The 22,500-nt window shown below is 43.9% G+C and overlaps 1 protein-coding gene across 2 annotated transcripts in view; it reads right to left on the bottom strand.

The window, feature by feature from the left end:
- The window catches only part of fgd (faciogenital dysplasia), a 125,741-nt gene that overhangs the window by 15,310 nt on the left and 87,931 nt on the right, over positions 1–22,500 (bottom strand). For both annotated transcript variants that reach the window (XM_083642053.1, XM_083642052.1), the window contains 7 exons: positions 16,879–16,968; positions 13,531–13,667; positions 10,544–10,700; positions 10,287–10,425; positions 8,613–8,671; positions 1,305–1,451; positions 468–560 (listed from right to left, as the gene is read on the bottom strand). In XM_083642053.1, the coding sequence (XP_083498179.1) occupies positions 468–560; positions 1,305–1,451; positions 8,613–8,671; positions 10,287–10,425; positions 10,544–10,700; positions 13,531–13,667; positions 16,879–16,968 (822 nt within the window). The remainder of the gene's footprint in view (positions 1–467; positions 561–1,304; positions 1,452–8,612; positions 8,672–10,286; positions 10,426–10,543; positions 10,701–13,530; positions 13,668–16,878; positions 16,969–22,500) is intronic.

Below are 22,500 nucleotides of genomic sequence, written 5' to 3'. Positions count from 1 at the left end.
AGAGAAAAGCCAAGGCCTCTAACAGGGTGAGACGCATCTCCAAGGCCTCTAACAGGGTGAGAAGCATCTCCAAGGCCTCTAACAGGGTGAGAAGCATCTCCAAGGCCTCTAACAGGGTGAGACGCATCTCCAAGGCCTCTAACAGGGTGAGAAGCAGCTCCAAGGCCTCTAACAGGGTGAGAAGCATCTCCAAGGCCTCTAACAGGGTGAGAAGCATCTCCAAGGCCTCTAACAGGGTGAGAAGCATCTCCAAGGCCTCTAACAGGGTGAGAAGCATCTCCAAGGCCTCTAACAGGGTGAGACGCATCTCCAAGGCCTCTAACAGGGTGAGAAGCAGCTCCAAGGCCTCTAACAGGGTGAGAAGCATCTCCAAGGCCTCTAACAGGGTGAGAAGCATCTCCAAGGCCTCTAACAGGGTGAGAAGCATCTCCAAGGCCTCTAACAGGGTGAGAAGCAGCTCCACGTACCTCCATGCCAGCGATGTCGATCCGCTCCCTGACGCTGAACTTCTGTCCCATCAGGCGGAGTTTGGGCACGCAGTAAAGCACCATGTTGTTGAACTAGAGCACAGAGAGGCCACACATGAATATCAGTGCGTTTAGTGAAACGTTAAAGGGACAGCTCACCCTAAAATCCATACATATTCCCTCTCACCTGTAGTGCTGTTTATCCATCTATATCATTTTGTGTTAGTTGCCTGAGTTTTGGAGATATCGGCGGCAGAGTTTCTGCCTTCTCTCCAATACAATGGAACTGGATGGCTCGAAGCACCAAAAAAATACATTTGATAAAATGTCAACATTTTTCAATTTTATATTTATTTAACATAAATCTCTTTCCAGAAATCATGACCCGGTTACTCAAGATAATGCACAGACATTGTTGTGAGCAGTTTCATGTAGGAACTATTTTCTTTTCTAGGAACTAGCTAGCAGTTAGCGGGTGTAGTTTGGTCAAAAGAAAAGAGTTCCTCCATGAAACTGCTCATAACAAGGTCTGTGGATTATCTTGAGTAACCGGGTCATGATTTCTGGAAAGAGACATTGCTGTTGCATTTATCAAATGTATTTATTTGGCACTTAGAGCACCGCAAGCCGAGTGCCATCCAGTTCCATTGTATTGGAGAGAAGGCAGAAACTCTGCGGCCGATATCTCCAAAACTCAGGCAACTATCCCAAAAAGATATAGATGGATAAATAGCACTACAGGTGAGAGGGAAAATATGTATTTTGGATTTGAGGGTGAGCTGTCCCTTTAAGGTAAAAAACATCTTCTTCCAGCATTCTTTCTAATAGCCCTCTCACCAGGTAGAGGTATCGGTCTTGTGCTGTCCCGTTTTTGGCTGACATCTTCTTGATGTGTCCCTCTTTGATGAGCTCGTTGGCTGGGTTGACGATGTCCTCTTCTCCCCCGAGCCGCTCATGAACCTCCAGCAGCTTGTTCATCTTCTCCTGGAAGCATTCAGCAACACAAACATTCAGCAACACATTCAGCAACACAAACATTCAGCAACACATTCAGCAACACAAACATTCAGCAACACATTCAGCAACACAAACAATGGCGTGAAAGTGGCAGAGACGGAAAAAAGCACGTTAACACATTAAGGCAAACTTCAAAGAGGGGGTTATTTTATTATTATTATTTTATTATTATTATTATTATTATCATCAATTTTCCCTTTTTGATCAATGTTCTCCTCAATTGCACTTGGCCAATCCACTGATCCGCCCTGCTGTCCAGGTCATTGCTCCACCCCCTCTGCTGAGAGCTGTAGACTACCAGATGCTTCCTCCAATACATGTGCAGTAGCCAGCCCCTTTTTTTCACCTGCCAGCAAGGAGTTTCACCGACAGGACATAGCGTGTGGGAGGATCGCGTTATTCCCCCCAGTTCCCCTCCCCCTCAAACAGCCGACCAGACGAGGCACTAGTGCAGCGACTAGGACACATAACCTTAATCCGGCTTCCCACCCGCAGACACGGCCAACTGTGCCTGTATGGACGCCCGACCAGCGCTGGAGGTAACACGGGGGCACGAACCTGCGACCCTCGTGTTGGTAGGCAGGGAATCTACCACTGCACTACCCGGATGCCCCCACTAGAGGGGGTTATTGTGTTATCAGCTAAGATTATCTGACCTGAAAAACTCATTCATGGAGTTGCTGGTGAGGGCAGGAAGCAGTTATTAGATTTCTTTATGGATTTCTACAAACTGTTACCTGCTCTAGAGTTTCAAACTGATGTGAAGGATAAGAGATGCGAGCAGAGGGGCCAGACAGAGGAAGCATGATGCCTCAGTAGAGACACAGCTTCCTCCACAGGCTGTCACAAAGCCAATACAGGAAATGGCAACATCCTGTCATGTCTGTACTAATTCAACCTGTTCCTTCTCTCAGAACAACAGACACACTACTGACTGACACTACAGTACAGTCACACTGCTGACTGACACTACAGTACAGTACAGACACACTGCTGACTGACACTACAGTACAGTACAGTCACACTGCTGACTGACACTACAGTACAGTACAGACACACTGCTGACTGACACTACAGTACAGTACAGTCACACTGCTGACTGACACTACAGTACAGTCACACTGCTGACTGACACTACAGTACAGTACAGTCACACTGCTGACTGACACTACAGTACAGTCACACTGCTGACTGACACTACAGTACAGTCACACTGCTGACTAGGGGTGTCACAATATATCGTCCCACGAAATTTCGCGATAGTAAAACGTCACGATATGTATCGTTGAGATGAAATCTCATATCGCAAAAAAAAAAAAAAAAAAAAAAAAATTTTTTTTTTTTTTTTTTTCAAAAAATAGACTAAGAAACGTCTTTGTTTGTTGAAGTTCAATGTGTGGAAAGTAGTTCAGTTGAACAAGTCTCTGAAGAGACACATGAGAAGTTATACAGGAGAGAAACCATTCAATTGAGTTTCTGGCAAAACTGTTTACTTGACAGGAAAAACTGAAGATGCATAAAAAATAGATTAAGAAAAGTCTTGTTGTTTGAGTTTGAAGAAAAACTGAAGATGCATAATAAGAATTTATACTGCTGAGAAACCTTTTAGTTCAAAGTAAATCTAAGTGACGGTGTAACTAATTCTATTTCAAGATAAGCCTTATCTCCAATCTCATGTTTTTTCTAGTTGTTATTGTAATAACAATTTCCCACAACAGCATGTTTTGTATTTGTGCATTTCAAATAAAATACTACTTTTCCAGTCATATATTGTCATTATTCAAGTTTAAAAAAATATTGTTAAAATCGTATCGTATCGTATCGTTATCGTGAACCCAGTATCGTGATACGTATCGTATCGTGAACTGAGTGTATCGTGACACCCCTACTGCTGACTGACACTACAGTACAGTCACACTGCTGACTGACACTACAGTACAGTACAGTACAGTCACACTGCTGACTGACACTACAGTACAGTACAGTCACACTGCTGACTGACACTACAGTACAGTCACACTGCTGACTGACACTACAGTACAGTACAGTCACACTGCTGACTGACACTACAGTACAGTACAGTCACACTACAGACTGACACTACAGTACAGTACAGTCACACTGCTGACTGACACTACAGTACAGTCACACTGCTGACTGACACTACAGTACAGTACAGTCACACTGCTGACTGACACTACAGTACAGTACAGTCACACTGCTGACTGACACTACAGTACAGTCACACTGCTGACTGACACTACAGTACAGTACAGTCACACTGCTGACTGACACTACAGTACAGTACAGTCACACTACAGACTGACACTACAGTACAGTACAGTCACACTGCTGACTGACACTACAGTACAGTACAGTCACACTGCTGACTGACACTACAGTACAGTCACACTGCTGACTGACACTACAGTACAGTACAGTCACACTGCTGACTGACACTACAGTACAGTACAGTCACACTGCTGACTGACACTACAGTACAGTCACACTGCTGACTGACACTACAGTACAGTACAGTCACACTGCTCTGACTGACACTACAGTACAGTACAGTCACACTGCTGACTGACACTACAGTACAGTCACACTGCTGACTGACACTACAGTACAGTACAGTCACACTGCTGACTGACACTACAGTACAGTCACACTGCTGACTGACACTACAGTACAGTACAGTCACACTGCTGACTGACACTACAGTACAGTCACACTGCTGACTGACACTACAGTACTGTACAGTCACACTGCTGACTGACACTACAGTACAGTACAGTCACACTGCTGACTGACACTACAGTACAGTACAGTCACACTGCTGACTGACACTACAGTACAGTACAGTCACACTGCTGACTGACACTACAGTACTGTACAGTCACACTGCTGACTGACACTACAGTACAGTACAGTCACACTGCTGACTGACACTACAGTACAGTACAGTCACACTGCTGACTGACACTACAGTACTGTACAGTCACACTGCTGACTGACACTACAGTACAGTACAGTCACACTGCTGACTGACACTACAGTACAGTACAGTCACACTGCTGACTGACACTACAGTACAGTCACACTGCTGACTGACACTACAGTACAGTAACACTGCTGACTGACACTACAGTACAGTACAGTCACACTGCTGACTGACACTACAGTACAGTACAGTCACACTGCTGACTGACACTACAGTACAGTACAGTCACACTGCTGACTGACACTACAGTACAGTCACACTGCTGACTGACACTACAGTACAGTACAGTCACACTGCTGACTGACACTACAGTACAGTACAGTCACACTGCTGACTGACACTACAGTACAGTACAGTCACACTGCTGACTGACACTACAGTACAGTACAGTCACACTGCTGACTGACACGACAGTACAGTACAGTCACACTGCTGACTGACACTACAGTACAGTCACATTGCTGACTGACACTACAGTACAGTACAGTCACACTGCTGACTGACACTACAGTACAGTACAGTCACACTGCTGACTGACACTACAGTACAGTACAGTCACACTGCTGACTGACACTACAGTACTGTACAGTCACACTGCTGACTGACACTACAGTACAGTACAGTCACACTGCTGACTGACACTACAGTACAGTACAGTCACACTGCTGACTGACACTACAGTACAGTCACACTGCTGACTGACACTACAGTACAGTACAGTCACACTGCTGACTGACACTACAGTACAGTCACACTGCTGACTGACACTACAGTACAGTACAGTCACACTGCTGACTGACACTACAGTACAGTACAGTCACACTGCTGACTGACACTACAGTACAGTACAGTCACACTGCTGACTGACACTACAGTACAGTACAGTCACACTGCTGACTGACACTACAGTACAGTACAGTCACACTGCTGACTGACACGACAGTACAGTACAGTCACACTGCTGACTGACACTACAGTACAGTCACACTGCTGACTGACACTACAGTACAGTACAGTCACACTGCTGACTGACACTACAGTACAGTCACACTGCTGACTGACACTACAGTACTGTACAGTCACACTGCTGACTGACACTACAGTACAGTACAGTCACACTGCTGACTGACACTACAGTACAGTACAGTCACACTGCTGACTGACACTACAGTACAGTCACACTGCTGACTGACACTACAGTACAGTACAGTCACACTGCTGACTGACACTACAGTACAGTCACACTACTGACTGACACTACAGTACAGTCACACTGCTGACTGACACTACAGTACAGTCACACTGCTGACTGACACTACAGTACAGTACAGTACAGTCACACTGCTGACTGACACTACAGTACAGTCACACTACTGACTGACACTACAGTACAGTCACACTGCTGACTGACACTACAGTACAGTACAGTCACACTGCTGACTGACACTACAGTACAGTACAGTCACACTGCAGACTGACACTACAGTACAGTACAGTCACACTGCTGACTGACACTACAGTACAGTCACACTGCTGACTGACACTACAGTACAGTACAGTCACACTGCTGACTGCCACTACAGTACTGTACAGTCACACTGCTGACTGACACTACAGTACAGTACAGTCACACTGCTGACTGACACTACAGTACAGTCACACTGCAGACTGACACTACAGTACAGTACAGTCACACTGCTGACTGACACTACAGTACAGTACAGTCACACTGCTGACTGACACTACAGTACAGTCACACTGCTGACTGACACTACAGTACAGTACAGTCACACTGCTGACTGCCACTACAGTACTGTACAGTCACACTGCTGACTGACACTACAGTACAGTACAGTCACACTGCTGACTGACACTACAGTACAGTCACACTGCTGACTGACACTACAGTACAGTACAGTCACACTGCTGACTGACACTACAGTACAGTACAGTCACACTGCTGACTGACACTACAGTACAGTACAGTCACACTGCTGACTGACACTACACTACAGTACAGTCACACTGCTGACTGACACTACAGTACAGTACAGTCACACTGCTGACTGACACTACAGTACAGTACAGTCACACTGCTGACTGACACGACAGTACAGTACAGTCACACTGCTGACTGACACTACAGTACAGTCACATTGCTGACTGACACTACAGTACAGTACAGTCACACTGCTGACTGACACTACAGTACAGTACAGTCACACTGCTGACTGACACTACAGTACAGTACAGTCACACTGCTGACTGACACTACAGTACTGTACAGTCACACTGCTGACTGACACTACAGTACAGTACAGTCACACTGCTGACTGACACTACAGTACAGTACAGTCACACTGCTGACTGACACTACAGTACAGTCACACTGCTGACTGACACTACAGTACAGTACAGTCACACTGCTGACTGACACTACAGTACAGTCACACTGCTGACTGACACTACAGTACAGTACAGTCACACTGCTGACTGACACTACAGTACAGTACAGTCACACTGCTGACTGACACTACAGTACAGTACAGTCACACTGCTGACTGACACTACAGTACAGTACAGTCACACTGCTGACTGACACTACAGTACAGTACAGTCACACTGCTGACTGACACGACAGTACAGTACAGTCACACTGCTGACTGACACTACAGTACAGTCACACTGCTGACTGACACTACAGTACAGTACAGTCACACTGCTGACTGACACTACAGTACAGTACAGTCACACTGCTGACTGACACTACAGTACTGTACAGTCACACTGCTGACTGACACTACAGTACAGTACAGTCACACTGCTGACTGACACTACAGTACAGTACAGTCACACTGCTGACTGACACTACAGTACAGTCACACTGCTGACTGACACTACAGTACAGTACAGTCACACTGCTGACTGACACTACAGTACAGTCACACTACTGACTGACACTACAGTACAGTCACACTGCTGACTGACACTACAGTACAGTCACACTGCTGACTGACACTACAGTACAGTACAGTCACACTGCTGACTGACACTACAGTACAGTCACACTACTGACTGACACTACAGTACAGTCACACTGCTGACTGACACTACAGTACAGTACAGTCACACTGCAGACTGACACTACAGTACAGTACAGTCACACTGCTGACTGACACTACAGTACAGTCACACTGCTGACTGACACTACAGTACAGTACAGTCACACTGCTGACTGCCACTACAGTACTGTACAGTCACACTGCTGACTGACACTACAGTACAGTACAGTCACACTGCTGACTGACACTACAGTACAGTACAGTCACACTGCAGACTGACACTACAGTACAGTACAGTCACACTGCTGACTGACACTACAGTACAGTACAGTCACACTGCTGACTGACACTACAGTACAGTCACACTGCTGACTGACACTACAGTACAGTACAGTCACACTGCTGACTGCCACTACAGTACTGTACAGTCACACTGCTGACTGACACTACAGTACAGTACAGTCACACTGCTGACTGACACTACAGTACAGTCACACTGCTGACTGACACTACAGTACAGTACAGTCACACTGCTGACTGACACTACAGTACAGTACAGTCACACTGCTGACTGACACTACAGTACAGTACAGTCACACTGCTGACTGACACTACACTACAGTACAGTCACACTGCTGACTGACACTACAGTACAGTACAGTCACACTGCTGACTGACACTACAGTACAGTACAGTCACACTGCAGACTGACACTACAGTACAGTACAGTCACACTGCTGACTGACACGACAGTACAGTACAGTCACACTACTGACTGACACTACAGTACAGTACAGTCACACTGCTGACTGACACAACAGTACAACATCAGCACCTCACAGCAACACATGGCCGCATGTTATAATATTGACCAATGAGAGAGAAATAGAGAGAGAGAGAGAGAGAGAGAGAGAGAGAGAAATAGAGAGAGAGAGAGAGAGAGAAATAGAGAGAGAGAGAGAGAGAGAAATAGAGAGAGAGAGAGAGAGAAATAGAGAGAGAGAGAGAAATAGAGAGAGAGAGAGACAGAGACAGAGACGTGGTGTTGAGCTAAATTCTCACCATTTTCCTGATTGCTGCATTCGAGTGATTAGCTGCCACAGAGATTAGCTCCAGTGCCTCTGTAACACACACACACCAAGGTTAGCATGTTAGCCTTAAATCCAGTGTTAACAGAAGATCAGATGTTTCAATTAAGCTGGCCAGAGTCAGGCAGCAGCACTTCACATTACCATACATCACACACACACACACACGCACGCGCGCGCACGCACGCACGCACACACACACACACACACACACACACACACACACACACACACACACACACACACACACACACACACACTCTTTCTGGGAAGGAAGATGAAGTGTCATGGCCGTCACATCAGTCACATCAAGGTACTTGTAATTGATGAAACAGTGCAGACGCAGTAACACTCGTAACATTAAAGACACTCTGTGCATTAACCCAGCTTTCAGCCAGTAGAGAGGAGAGCCTAGGACCTAGACACATGACTGCCAGGCATTACTAGGTGCACCTGAGGCAGTCATCTTAATCATGGCCGACATAAACAGCGGAGACATGTAGTCAGGGGGAAATGAGGCCACATCCCTGTGATAAACTGTTGTTGAACAGGAGTGGGTGAGAAGCTGGTCTCTTGGCGGAGAGCTTTATGCTCATGTTAGGGGACACAGGGTTTGTCCCCTAACATGCCGCGGACCGGTAGATAGATGGGAAAAAAGTTGCGGTCCGGTTGTCAATTTTATTATATATATATATATATATTTTAAATAAACATAGGCTATAATATTATAGGCTGTGTGGTAGTTGAAACATAGTTTCAAGTTGACGTTTATTTATGTTTGTAGTTTGTAAAAAAACGTTTGTTTAAAAAAAAAGAAAAAAGAAAAGAAAAATTGCACCGGGCTCACGGCCTGATACCAAATGCGTTGCGGCCCGGTACCGGTCCGCGGCCCGGTGGTTGGGGACCACTGCTCTACACCGACAACACAGATAGTCGTGGAAGTCAGGACAACATCATAATATCCAACACTAAAAATACTCTCAGATTTGGGTCAGAGAGACATATCATCAAATGGGGCCTAATGTGGACTCAATTAGGCGTCCTTGATATGAAAAAGGTTGAGAAGCACTAAACCAACCACTTAATGAAAGCATGAAGGAGATACAGTATAGAACCACTAATGAATGAAAGCATTAAGGAGTTACAGTATAGAAGCACTAATGAATGAAAGCATGAAGGAGTTACAGTATAGTCGCTTCAAGATCCCCTCCCCTTCATTCATCTGCAAATGTATGCAGCAAGGTGCCACAAAACCGAATCAGATAATTTACTCTACATAGCGGGGAACCTGTGGTGTGACTGTGAGCACAAAGTTATAATCATGTATTATTCTTGTTTACAAGAATGCGTTGACACAAAGACAGATAGACGCTGTCACGCCGTCATGACGATAGTGTCTCACATACCATGTGACGTGGTGACAGCCAGGACATGAGAACAATCACAGGTGACATTTCTAAAGAAGTTGGCACAGGGGAAGCAGAGGGATGGGTGCAAGTGAAGTGGAGGAAGGAGGGATGTAAACTGCCAGAGAAGAAGTCAAACAGGCCGACGGGAAAAGGGTCATTAGACAGATTTGTGGGAAGCTCGTGGTTGATTGGGTTGAGAGTTCAGCTAAAAGAAGCTGTCAGGGTAATAGCTCTCTCACTCTCTGTGTCTTTCCGGTCGAGCGCGTCATCAGGCAGTTTCTTCAGGTAGTCTTTGAGCAGCAGCTCGTAGCGAGGGATCCTCTGGACCGGCTCCAGCATGTGGTGCTGCAGGGTCAGGTTCCCACACACGTCCTGCTTCTGTTTTGGGGCAAACACACAATTTGAATACAGATTTATAGCAAAAACACAGTTTGCCTTCTGTGGACTAATGTAGATATAAATACACACACACACACGCACACACACACACACAAACCTGTATATTCTGGACCACACTCTTGAACAGCGAGGAGCGCTGTGTCCAGGTGTTGACCAAGTCCATGGCTCGGTCAAAGTTCTTCACATATTCTCCGTACATCTTCATGAACGGAGCCAATTTCTGGAGGATGTCTCCAATACGAGGGTTGGATTCCCTACAGAAACACAACAGACAAATGGATCAGATTCACAAAACCATTGGGCGAAAGTCATCTTTGCTGCTGCTTTTTTTCTGGAACTTGAGTCTTATGGACGGGTTAAGAAAAGGTGATATTCATCAAAATAGTTCATAAGAATTCTTCTGACTTTCCTTCTTAAGAAAAAACATAGGTGCTATAAATGGGATTCCTGAAAGCAACGTCTTGAAAGACCTTAACCTTTGACATGTTTAAAAATGGTTACAGAGAAAAGTCTCTTAATTCATTAATTTAAACCACATACACTACATTTTAGACAGGTATTTTTTTTACTTATCTTCCATGTTAGGTTTAACACTGTAAGTTTATGCTTAGCTATTATCACTATTTCCATTTGGTGGATTTCTTATGTGCCATGAAAACAGCACATTAGAAAGTTACACGGAACAGACCTTTAGCCAAAAGGCAAAACACAATTTCTGAGTCTTTCCCATTTCTAAATAATTGTTCCAAATGATTTCCGAGATGGAAATACTCTGAATGGCTTCTCCTCACACTTCAATCATCCAAACACCCACTCATGTTTAATTGACTCAGGTGAGTGATTACAGGCTGATACCAATTATACCGTTAACATTCTTCTTTAAAGGTCATGAGAGTGGATTTAAATTTTCAAACCGACAAAGGTTATATTGCTACAGTCAGCTAGCAGACAGTCTTCTTACGTGTGTTTGCTTTGCCATTGCTAGGTTGGCCCTATGGGACTAAAATTACGAAAATATTGTGGGAGTGCACTTTTCAACTCTCTAAATATATTCGGAAGTATTCTCTATCTTTAAATAACTTTTGTGAATGTGGCCCCTGGAACATGCCAGCATGCATTTTAGGTGTGTGTGTGTGTGTGTGTGTGTGTGTGTGTGTATGTGTGTATGTGTGTGTGTGTGTGTGTGTGTGTGTGTGTGTGTGTGTGTGTGTGTGTGTGTGTGTGTGTGTGTGCATGTCTGTGTGCATGTCTGTGTGTGCGTGTGGCAGTTTAATTATGTGAGCAAACCAATAAATTTTAATGGACTCATGAATGTGGTGCGAGGGCACCATTATGCGACAGGTGATTTCCCTCAACACGGCTCTCTAGAGGAGTCATTATCTGCCTGACGGGTGGCTGACGTACTGTGTGTGTGTGCGTGTGTGTGTGTGTGTGTGTGTGTGTGTGTGTGTGTGTGTGTGTGTGTGTGTGTGTGTGTGTGTGGCTGACGTTGGCACAATAACACACATGTATATTTCCTGCTCACAGCGACCAAAGACAGAAAATGCCCCCATTCTGCAAGGCTGGCAGATACACACAGAGACACACACACCCCAAACCAGATACACACAGAGACACACACCCCCCAAACCAGATACACACAGAGACAAACACACCCCAAACCAGATACACACAGAGACACACACACCCCAAACCAGATACACACAGACACACACATACCCCAAACCAGATACACACAGACACGCACAGAGACACACACACCCCAAACCAGATACACACAGATACACACAGAGACACACACACCCCAAACCGGCTCGCCAGCCAACACAACACCACCAAAAGCCGGACAATAATGCCCCCCGCTGCCACCCAGCTGTCTGAGTTTGACAGCCAACACCAACGGACTAACTGACCACTAGAGTCGGACCTGCAACCACGTCACTCCAGTGCTATTAGAGCAATAGAAGGCCTTTGGTCCGACGTAAACATCACTATAGAGGCTGTAAGACGTAAACATCACTATAGAGGCTGTAAGACGTAAACGTCACTATAGAGGCTGTAAGACGTAAACGTCACTATAGAGGCTGTAAGTAGAAGTCATTTCCGACATAAACGTCACTATAGAGGCTGTAAGACGTAAACGTCACTATAGAGGCTGTAAGACGTAAACGTCACTACAGAGGCTGTAAGACGTAAACGTCACTATAGAGGCTGTAAGACGTAAACGTCACTATAGAGGCTGTAAGACGTAAACGTCACTATAGAGGCTGTAAGACGTAAACGTCACTATAGAGGCTGTAAGTAGAAGTCATTTCCGACGTAAACGTCACTATAGAGGCTGTAAGACGTAAACGTCACTATAGAGGCTGTAAGTAGAAGTTGTCATTTGTGTGATCTTGTATGGCGTCGAAGTAGCATGTCCGCCATTTTGGTGAGTAGTGTAGCTAGTAGCTACTAAAAAACAGACTAAAAAAGTTTCTTATCGTGTTCTGACTGAGAAGATTTTCATAGTGTTACATTGAATAAGTATTATAATTATTGTTCATAGTTATAGTTGCCTTTTTGTTAGTTGAGCTGTTCCAACTGTTGTGTTTTCCAGTTGTTGTACTGCTGTAGTCCCATTCCCAAACGATTAGCATTTAGCTACCAACAATTGACATTAAAAGTAATTGAATGATAAAAATTCTGAAAGGTTTTGTTCATCAAATGTATTTTATATCATGGAACAAAGCTATTGTCATGACTCATTGGGATTAAGAAGACCTTCAGACCGTCTCCTCACCTATTGCAACTTTTGTTCTGTTCTTTTTGTTTGATGTAGTTTGCGTTGTCTATAATTTATCTTAGTTTTAGTTAATAAATGATTGTTTTAACTTGCGTGAGACTCCCTCGTTTGTTACTTCCTTGAGCCGGGTTGTAACACTACAGCATAGCATTTCTAGCATAGCATAGTTAGTATCATAGTATTTCTTGCAAATCCCATAGGGATTTTGAACTACACGCAAAAACAGCAGAAACGCTGACTTAACAGCCTACAAAATGACATCAGACTTTGCCTCTCTGTTGCAGAGTGTCATTCCTCACCATTCTCCTGTGATGCGCGTCTTGAGCTCGGGGAGCAGGAACTTGTCATGGAAGCAGTAGATGGAGGAGATGTTGGAGAAGATCCCCGTAATGACATCCTGAGGGATGCCAGCCTCTGTCAGCTTAGTGCAAAATACCTGCAGAGAACACATGGGGATCAGTAGGCTACAGCAAGCAGGAGCTCTGGCTCCTATACAAAGAAGAATTCATGTTGTTATCTTTGTATCTCCACCTTTGTCTCTGAAAACATGCCATGACCCTGAGACCAAGGCAAACATCAGTGTTAATAGGAATATCAACCCCTTTCTTCAATTCCTCAAACCTTTTGCAGGACATGGTCTGATTCATAATTCCAGTCATGATTTTCAGCTTTGTAAATACAGAGATGCAAACTCACTGAGAGTGAAAAAGCTGACAGATCTACCAGGGCAGACACAAAACCACTAGAAATCATTCATTTAAGCGTCCTATTTTGGGATGAAAAATGTGACTGCCACCGAAAGGTGACTAGTTTGCATCTCTGAAATATCAGTGTGAGATGTCGTAACTCCTGTGATATATTGCTCCATGATCATAACCTTTGACCTCAACCTTTCAACAGGCATGACTATTTCTTCCATGTTAGGCTTAACATCGTATTGTTGTGCTTCTTCACCTCATGTTCCAACACAGGGGTCAGCCAGCTACTTCCTATTGTGTTGACACAGTACTAGTGAGCAGGTAAAACAGACAGTGTTTTGAACAGGAAGTCATAACACAACTGGGTCAAGTGGGCGGGGCTACATAAGGTGAATAATAGCTTGTCACAATTTCCATTTGGTGGATTTCTCGTGTGCCATGAATTTGACACATTAGACATTGACACTTAACAGAGTATAACTAACAGAGTGTAACTCTTAACAGGCCTTTAGACAAAAGGCAGGAACCAATTTCTGAGCTTTGACCATTTCTAAACAAGTGTAATATGGAAGCTAGAGTCGTGTGAGGGTGGTGTGACAAAAACAGGAAGTAGTGTAGCTGCCTCAGTCAAAACTAAAGCATAGCTGTGATAGGCCACGTGTGCTATGCTCCACCACATGAGCAGGATAAAGAGGAACAGGATTCAACCACAGCTTAGCGTGACCAGATGTCCCACTTTGTGTGGGACTGCACAGCATTGACTGTCTGTCTTTACCCTTTGTCCCACATATTGACATGATGTCCCACATTTTGATTGGCTCTAGTTTTCAAAAGCCAAACCACTGAGTGAGACAGAGAGGGAGAGACAGAGAGAGACAGACACATTTGTAAGAATTATTTTTTCACTTGTTCCGGCTTTCTGATGTATTTAGTCTTCTATGACAAGACTATCTTTAGGTTGTGGACTGTTGGTCAGGACAAAAGAAGACATTTGAGGATGTCATCTTGGGTTTTGGGGGAAAAAATGATCGCCATTTTTCACCATTTGGTGACATTTTATAGACCAAACGATTAATTGATTAGTCTAAGATAATCGACAGATTAATCGAGAATGAACATAATCGTTAGTTGCAGCCCTACTCAGCATTGCTAGCCTGTCCCACACACACACACATAGTCTTTGTCCTGTATTTGGTTTGCTGGGATCTGGTCACCCTGCACAGGTACAAAGTTTAGTGAGCAGAAATGCACTATAGGTTAAGAGACACTTGGAAGATGGACGCAGCAGAGTGAAGATAAGGTTGTAAACGAGAGTGAGACAGTAGAGGAGGAGGAGCTCAGGGTCTGGAGCATCATGACCAAGGGGGGAATTGCTGGAAGAAGCAGGATTTAGGAGATAAGAAACTGAGCTGGCGTGGAAGTGAAGTCTGAATTTCTCTTTCCCAATTCCTGCTCAAGGCTGAGCAGGCTTAGCAGCTCTTGCAGAATATCCACCATGGCTTACCTGCCACACACACCTTTACGCTACGTTCACACAGACACAGGGAACCTACACCTTGCCTTGCCTCAACCCACGCCTCCGCCTGCAGACCTTGAGCTGGGCGTGAACCCATCACACCGCACGCCTTTGCACGCTGAACCTGGAGCCGAGTCACAAGCGCCTCTCCTCTGTCCCGGCTGTATTTTTTCACGTGTGGTCCCGAATTATCATGTGTAGGTAAAATAAATCTGAAATATTTAATGTTCTATTGATGCTGGATATGTATAACCAGGTCTGACTATAGTCGGACTTTTTAGAGAGGTAATCTTGCAAGAATATGTGCTGGCACAACAACATTGTCCATCTTGCTTCTTCGGTCGCTATTCTCTCTCCTGAAGATGTGTTTGCCGACGAGGAGAAAGCCCCACGTGATAGCCACCCGTCAATCTCTCTCTCTCTCTCTCTCCCTGCTCAACACTGTTGTAGTAACTCCATTTTATTTTGAAATTCAGTTGACTTTGCCATTTCCCACGGATATTGTCGCGTTTTTCTTTCATGGCTTGACAGAAGAAGCCTGCCTGCACGCGCCTAGTCGGCTTGAAAATAGAACTCACGCCTAAACGATAAAATCGGCAAGGCACAGGCGAGGCGTGGGTACACGCAGGGTTCACGCTCAGGCGCCCGGTGTACACAGCCTCGTTGACTAAAACGAACGCCTATTTAAAAGCGTGGGTAAAGGCAAGGCATAGGCAAGGCTTGGGTGGCCGGTGTGAACTAAGCCTTAGTCTGAATGAGGCTTACCTGCCAGACACCTTTAGTCTGAATGAGGCTTACCTGCCAGACACCTTTAGTCTGAATGATACCAACCCATTAAAGTGGCTTGAATGGCTCTCACTAAAACATGATCACATCCTTGTGGCAATATGGATTCTATTGGCTGTAAAGTTTGACCTGATGAAGGTCTAAGGAGGACCCAAATGTTGTATCAGTAATCAAGTTTATTGCAAGTACAGTAACGTTCTCTGTTCTCTTGAATATGGATTATATAAAAAAGGTAACTTGAAATAAAGTATATCATTGAACAAATACCAATGAATCATTTCCCCTTTTCTTTACTATATACTAATATGTAAATTCACTGCCTATAAAGTGTTGCTAATAACGAATCAATAAGATATCGAGCACAGATAGTTGAATATCAAATTAAAGCTTTATTTGTTGCTTGTTAATATTAGGTTTGGTTTAAGTGAAAGAAGTTGCAGTGTTTTGACTCAAGGGTTTTGCTTGCACCTGTGTTTACCCTGCTTTTTCGATGCAAAATGGCCCCCGTGCAAAGGTTCTATCATTAAGAGCAGTGGCACACGTGGGACATGCAGATTTGGACCAGAGGCAGCCAGACACACTGTCACACACTTACACCCAATAAGGGAGAGAGGGAGGGCACAAGGTGTGGGACAGAGTTGTGTTACCTGGTCGAGGAGGTTGAGTCTCTTGACGTAGGCCTCTTCAGTGTGGAGAAGCTCTGTGGCAATGTTCAGCAGCTTCTGAGCCTCTGAGCACTGAGGGAAACACAAAACAATGAGTATGTTGAGCCTCTGAGCACTGAGGGAAACACAAAACAATGAGTATGTTCAGCAGCTTCTGAGCCTCTGAGCACTGAGGGAAACACAAAACAATGAGTATGTAGAGCAGCTTCTGAGCCTCTGAGCACTGAGGGAAACACAAAACAATTAGTATGTAGAGCAGCTTCTGAGCCTCTGAGCACTGAGGGAAACACAAAACAATGAGTATGTAGAGCAGCTTCTGAGCCTCTGAGCACTGAGGGAAACACAAAACAATTAGTATGTAGAGCAGCTTCTGAGCCTCTGAGCACTGAGGGAAACACAAAACAATTAGTATGTTCAGCAGCTTCTGAGCCTCTGAGCACTGAGGGAAACACAAAACAATGAGTATGTAGAGCAGCTTCTGAGCCTCTGAGCACTGAGGGAAACACAAAACAATTAGTATGTAGAGCAGCTTCTGAGCCTCTGAGCACTGAGGGAAACACAAAACAATGAGTATGTAGAGCAGCTTCTGAGCCTCTGAGCACTGAGGGAAACACAAAACAATTAGTATGTAGAGCAGCTTCTGAGCCTCTGAGCACTGAGGGAAACACAAAACAATTAGTATGTAGAGCCTCTGAGCACTGAGGGAAACACAAAACAATGAGTATGTAGAGCCTCTGAGCACTGAGGGAAACACAAAACAACGAGTATGTAGAGCCTCTGAGCACTGAGGGAAACACAAAACAACGAGTATGTAGAGCCTCTGAGCACTGAGGGAAACACAAAACAACGAGTATGTAGAGCCTCTGAGCACTGAGAGAAACACAAAACAATGAGTATGTAGAGCCTCTGAGCACTGAGAGAAACACAAAACAATGAGTATGTAGAGCCTCTGAGCACTGAGGGAAACACAAAACAACGAGTATGTAGAGGAGTGCTACTCAACCTTTTCCCTACTCAAGAGACACATTGACAACACAACTCTTTCCAAGAGCCACAATCCCCAACAAATTTGAATCCCTTTCCTCCCATTATTTATCCTTAGATTTGTATTTATGTATTTTAAGTAGGATTTAAAAGAGCCACAACTCCCCATAAAGGAGCCGTATGTGACGTGAGGACTGAGTCTGACTCGTATGTGACGTGAGGACTGAGTCTGACTCATAAAGGAGCCGTATGTGACGTGAGGACTGAGTCTGACTCACAAAGTGTTGCCAAGTCAGCTTCTGCGATGTTTAGATTGAATACATGTCAGAACTTTCTGTGTTGCAAGAGGCTTCCCTCCTCCCATCATACTGATGATGTAAAAACAAACAAACATGAAAGTCGAGATGAAAATGTCATTTAAAACAATGTCAATCAAAACAAGCGCTTCACCAAAGACAGCAGCAACTGTTGATTCAATATAATCAAACACAATACATACAGTAATGTGTGAATGTCCTTCATTTACAGATCCAACTAGGCCAAACCTATAGAGGAGTTTCACAGAATTGTGTTGCTAGGGAACCGTTTGAAACCTAGCTAATGTCTTGACACAGCTATTGTATTAGCATCACATTAGCAACAGGAAGTTAGCTAGGGACAATTTAGAATGTTTATGTTGTCAAGTTGAAACCATGAACCATCTATATCATGTTAATGACAGGTTGAAGTTGAGTCGTCTTTTGTCCAGAACTACTTATACTGTAGGCCGTGAGCCAGGGCCCCAAATGTGGGCCACGAGTAGGCTACCATCTTGGGGGACTAACTTTCATAGTGATTTTTGGCAAAGGTATACACCCCTACTGCTAGAAAAGATGGGATATCATAGCAATGTAGCAGTTACCTCCAAATGTGTGCTATCACCCATTTTATAACACTACCAAGCATACTGTATGTTTCAGGCCTCACTGCACGAATCCCGATAGCTCCTGAACCATAAGGCCTATATGCATGTTTCAGGTCTCCTTTTATAGGTAACAGCAGGTCATTTCTTTCATCAACAATGTTGGTGTTTATTTATTTTCTTATGTTTGAGGTACTGTGGTGGTGCACAACAGAGAGAGGAGAGTAGAGTAGATTTAGATCTGGAGTAGCTGAATCACTAATTGCATCAAATTGAGAGAGCCATACACACAGATTCTATTAAGAAACAGTGTATTTTTTATTGGTTTTCTTTATAGCTTATTAACTCATTCATGGCCAGTTTAGGACTGCCAATATTTAGCACAGGCCAAAGATTTTCATAATTGTTGGTCATCTTTCAAGACCCACAGTAAATTATCTATTAGCACCAAAGTGATTTGCAATACCTCAAAATGAAGATGTACGTCTCTGGGTTCACCAGGAAAAAAAAGTGAGCTTTTAGCATGTTCTGTACTCTACTTATTATAGCCATTTATATACACCCTGTTTTCACCAAAAAGGTCTCTCGGAGAGGAGAAACAGCAGAAAAGGCAATTTTTGTAAAAGACACAATCTCAGGCAGAACTCGCTCTCAATTCTTTTATTTTGAACTGTATTGACATCAGACATGTAAATATTATTCATTATGACACAAATGACAAAAAAAATAATATATATATATATATATATATATACATGAAGTGCTTTTTTACATTCAACAATACAGTTTACTCAGTCTGAGTGAGTGTGCAGACAGACAGACAGACAGACAGACAGACAGACAGACAGACAGACAGACAGACACACAGACAGACAGACAGACAGACAGACAGACACACAGACAGACAGACAGACAGACAGACAGACAGACACACAGACACAGACACAGACACACACACACACACACACACACACACACACACACACAGAGAGAGAGTTCTGTCCACAGCTGCTGCTGGATCGCACCTCCTTCCCCCGCAAATTAGCATAGGAGGGGAACACCAAACTGGTTTGAGATCAGCGTCTAGCCTCCTCTGCCTCGCATCGTTTTCCTCCTCTCGTTCGGGCTGGGACGAATGCTGCCACACAGGAACGGGTCCGGCTTGGCTTTGGGACCAGGCGCTGGAACTGGATCGATCATGTTCGTCACGGGTTTGACTACTGCGAACAACTCAATCCAGGTTCGCCCTGCAGCAAGGCGAGCAGTGCAGCGCGCCGAGGGGCGTTTCAATGGCGTTTCTCCTCTCTACAAGGAAGCGCGTTTCTCTGTTTTTCCTCCTGCTCATTTCAAAACAACAGCTGCGGTATGTGTTTGATCGCGTGTTGTCGGCTTGTCTTTGAGGCTAGGGACCTGATAACATGTCACAGGCTGGGGAAGTGTTTGAACTACGCGCTGCACTAATAAAAACAAAAACACGTCAAACACGTCATTGGCTGGGAGGGCTATTCCTGATAACACGTCAAAGACGTCTTTGGCCATGAATGAGTTAAGGCAGGGGTCACCAACCTTTTTGAGGTCGAGGGCTACCTGAAGGGTAGAGAGTCATGTCGGGGGCTACCTGTTGAAATTTGCTCGATTTACCTTTAAATAATGAGTATTATGCATTTAATCGAGACATACACTCTTTTCTTTCACTGTTGTGAAGAAGAACTCTTCCTCCCACTCCTCTTGAAATTGGTAATGTTTTTTCTTTCACTTTTCTGCCATTGTTCTTGCGTTCCATCATTTAGCTTAGCCGACTGATATAATCATTGGCAGCTGGCAGTCGCACTGTCGCAGAGTGAATGACGTAGTGACGTAACGTAAAACTAAACTTTGACCCCAGCCCAGGCGGATCAAAATAGTTAATCAATAATTAATTATACACAGACAATAAATTATACACAGACAATAAACGTTTTTAAAACGTATGCATTGTTAAACAAATTATTTTCTACATTTGTGTGTTATTGTGGGAAGGGAGGAGAAAAACAAATAAAAAATTAATTTTTCTGATTATATTTTTTTGTTTCGTTTTTTTGTTTTTTCTTTCTTTCCCCTGTGGCTGAGCCTGTTTGTCTGTTTTGTCTTGTTTGTGTAAAAAAAAAAAAAAAAAAAAAAAAAATTTTTTTTTTTTTTACATTTTTCTGAACGTGGCTTGCGGGCGCCACAGCGCCACCCCGCGGGCGACTGGTCGCCCGCGGGCGACTGGTTGGCTACCACTGAGTTAAGGTCTACCTCTACTCTGAACACCCTGGCCACCAAGCAGACATGGGAGAGGGACCTTGAGGTGGAGATTGATGACGAGGACTGGTGTGATATATTTGATAATGCCAAAAGAATTTCTGTGTGCAACAGACTGTGGTCGATGCAGCTAAGAATTATACATAGATTGCAAATATCACCCAGCCTTCGTCATAAAATGAATGCTAGCCTGTCTCCCCTCTGCCTTAAGTGTAAGATAGAGGTGGGAGATTACTCTCACTGCATATGGTCATGTCCTAAGATAGAACGATACTGGTCAGACATAGTGCAGCAGTTGAGTGTCATCTTTGGTGTGGAGTTGGACCCAGACCCTGTCAGCCTTATTCTTGGTCTTCCCCATAAGAAACTAGTTTATAAACATCACAAAGGGCTATTTAATTTATTAACTTTTGCTGCTAGAAAAAATATTATTTTATTTTGGATTAAAGACAAACCTCCAACGAAGAGGAACTGGCACCAGATAATTATGCAGCTTATGCCTTTGGAGTTCATGACATGTATGCTGCACTCAACAACCGATGTCTTTTATAAAGTGTGGGAGCCTTATTTGAAATATATTGACCTAGCAGAGACACTGACTATTGGATACCTCAACCGAAGTGATATTGCCACCTGATTATTGCCTTTTGCCTTGTACATCTAATTTAATTTAATTTATTTTATTGTATTCTCATTCATTTGTCCATCCTTTCCTTTACTGTTGTCCACATCTATGTTTTTGCTAGCTTGTGAAGTGTCTGAGCTGCCCTGTCTTTTTTGTGTTTTTTTGTTTTTGTCGTTGTCTTGTCTTGTAAAATTAAAAATTGAATAAAAATATTATTGAAAAAAAGAAAAGAAACAGTGTATCACACACTAGGACATATCAAAAGAAGATGATGACCATTTAGTTAGTCCTAAAGACTATGAATCCTGGGAAACATTACTTGAAGCAGCTAAAGTGAGAAACTATGCCCCTATTTTAGATGTTGCTAAAGAACGTGGAGAAAAATAAGTCTCAAGAATCTACTATCCCCGAAAATGCCAAAACTATTAACCATGAGGCGAGACTAAAGGAAAGCCATAGAAACCATTACTGATGAAGCTGATGAGAATACCTGTACATCAAAAAGGCCAAGTAGAAGATCTTCATCAGAAGCATTCTCCAACATTCTTCTCAGAATGGGGACATTCCATTCCATATGTAATGAATTTGCCATCTTAGGAAAGTGATTTCGGGTAGGTGCTGGTCTAAAGGACTAGAGGCCGGAATTGTCACAGAGGGTTCCGTTAATGGAGTCCTTGATGGTAAACACTATAACCGTGCTGTCACGGTCCACAAGTACATCTATGAAGCACTGATGAGCCTCGCATGGGATCTATGAAGCACTGATGAGCCTGGCATGGGATGGGCAGAGTTCACACTCTGGTTCCAGAAG

This window comes from Poromitra crassiceps, assembly GCF_964638095.1.
Source record: "Poromitra crassiceps genome assembly, chromosome: 8".
Taxonomy (NCBI): domain Eukaryota; kingdom Metazoa; phylum Chordata; class Actinopteri; order Beryciformes; family Melamphaidae; genus Poromitra; species Poromitra crassiceps.
Note: the sequence above shows the minus strand (reverse complement) of the source record. Positions and strands in the feature narration are given on the sequence as shown.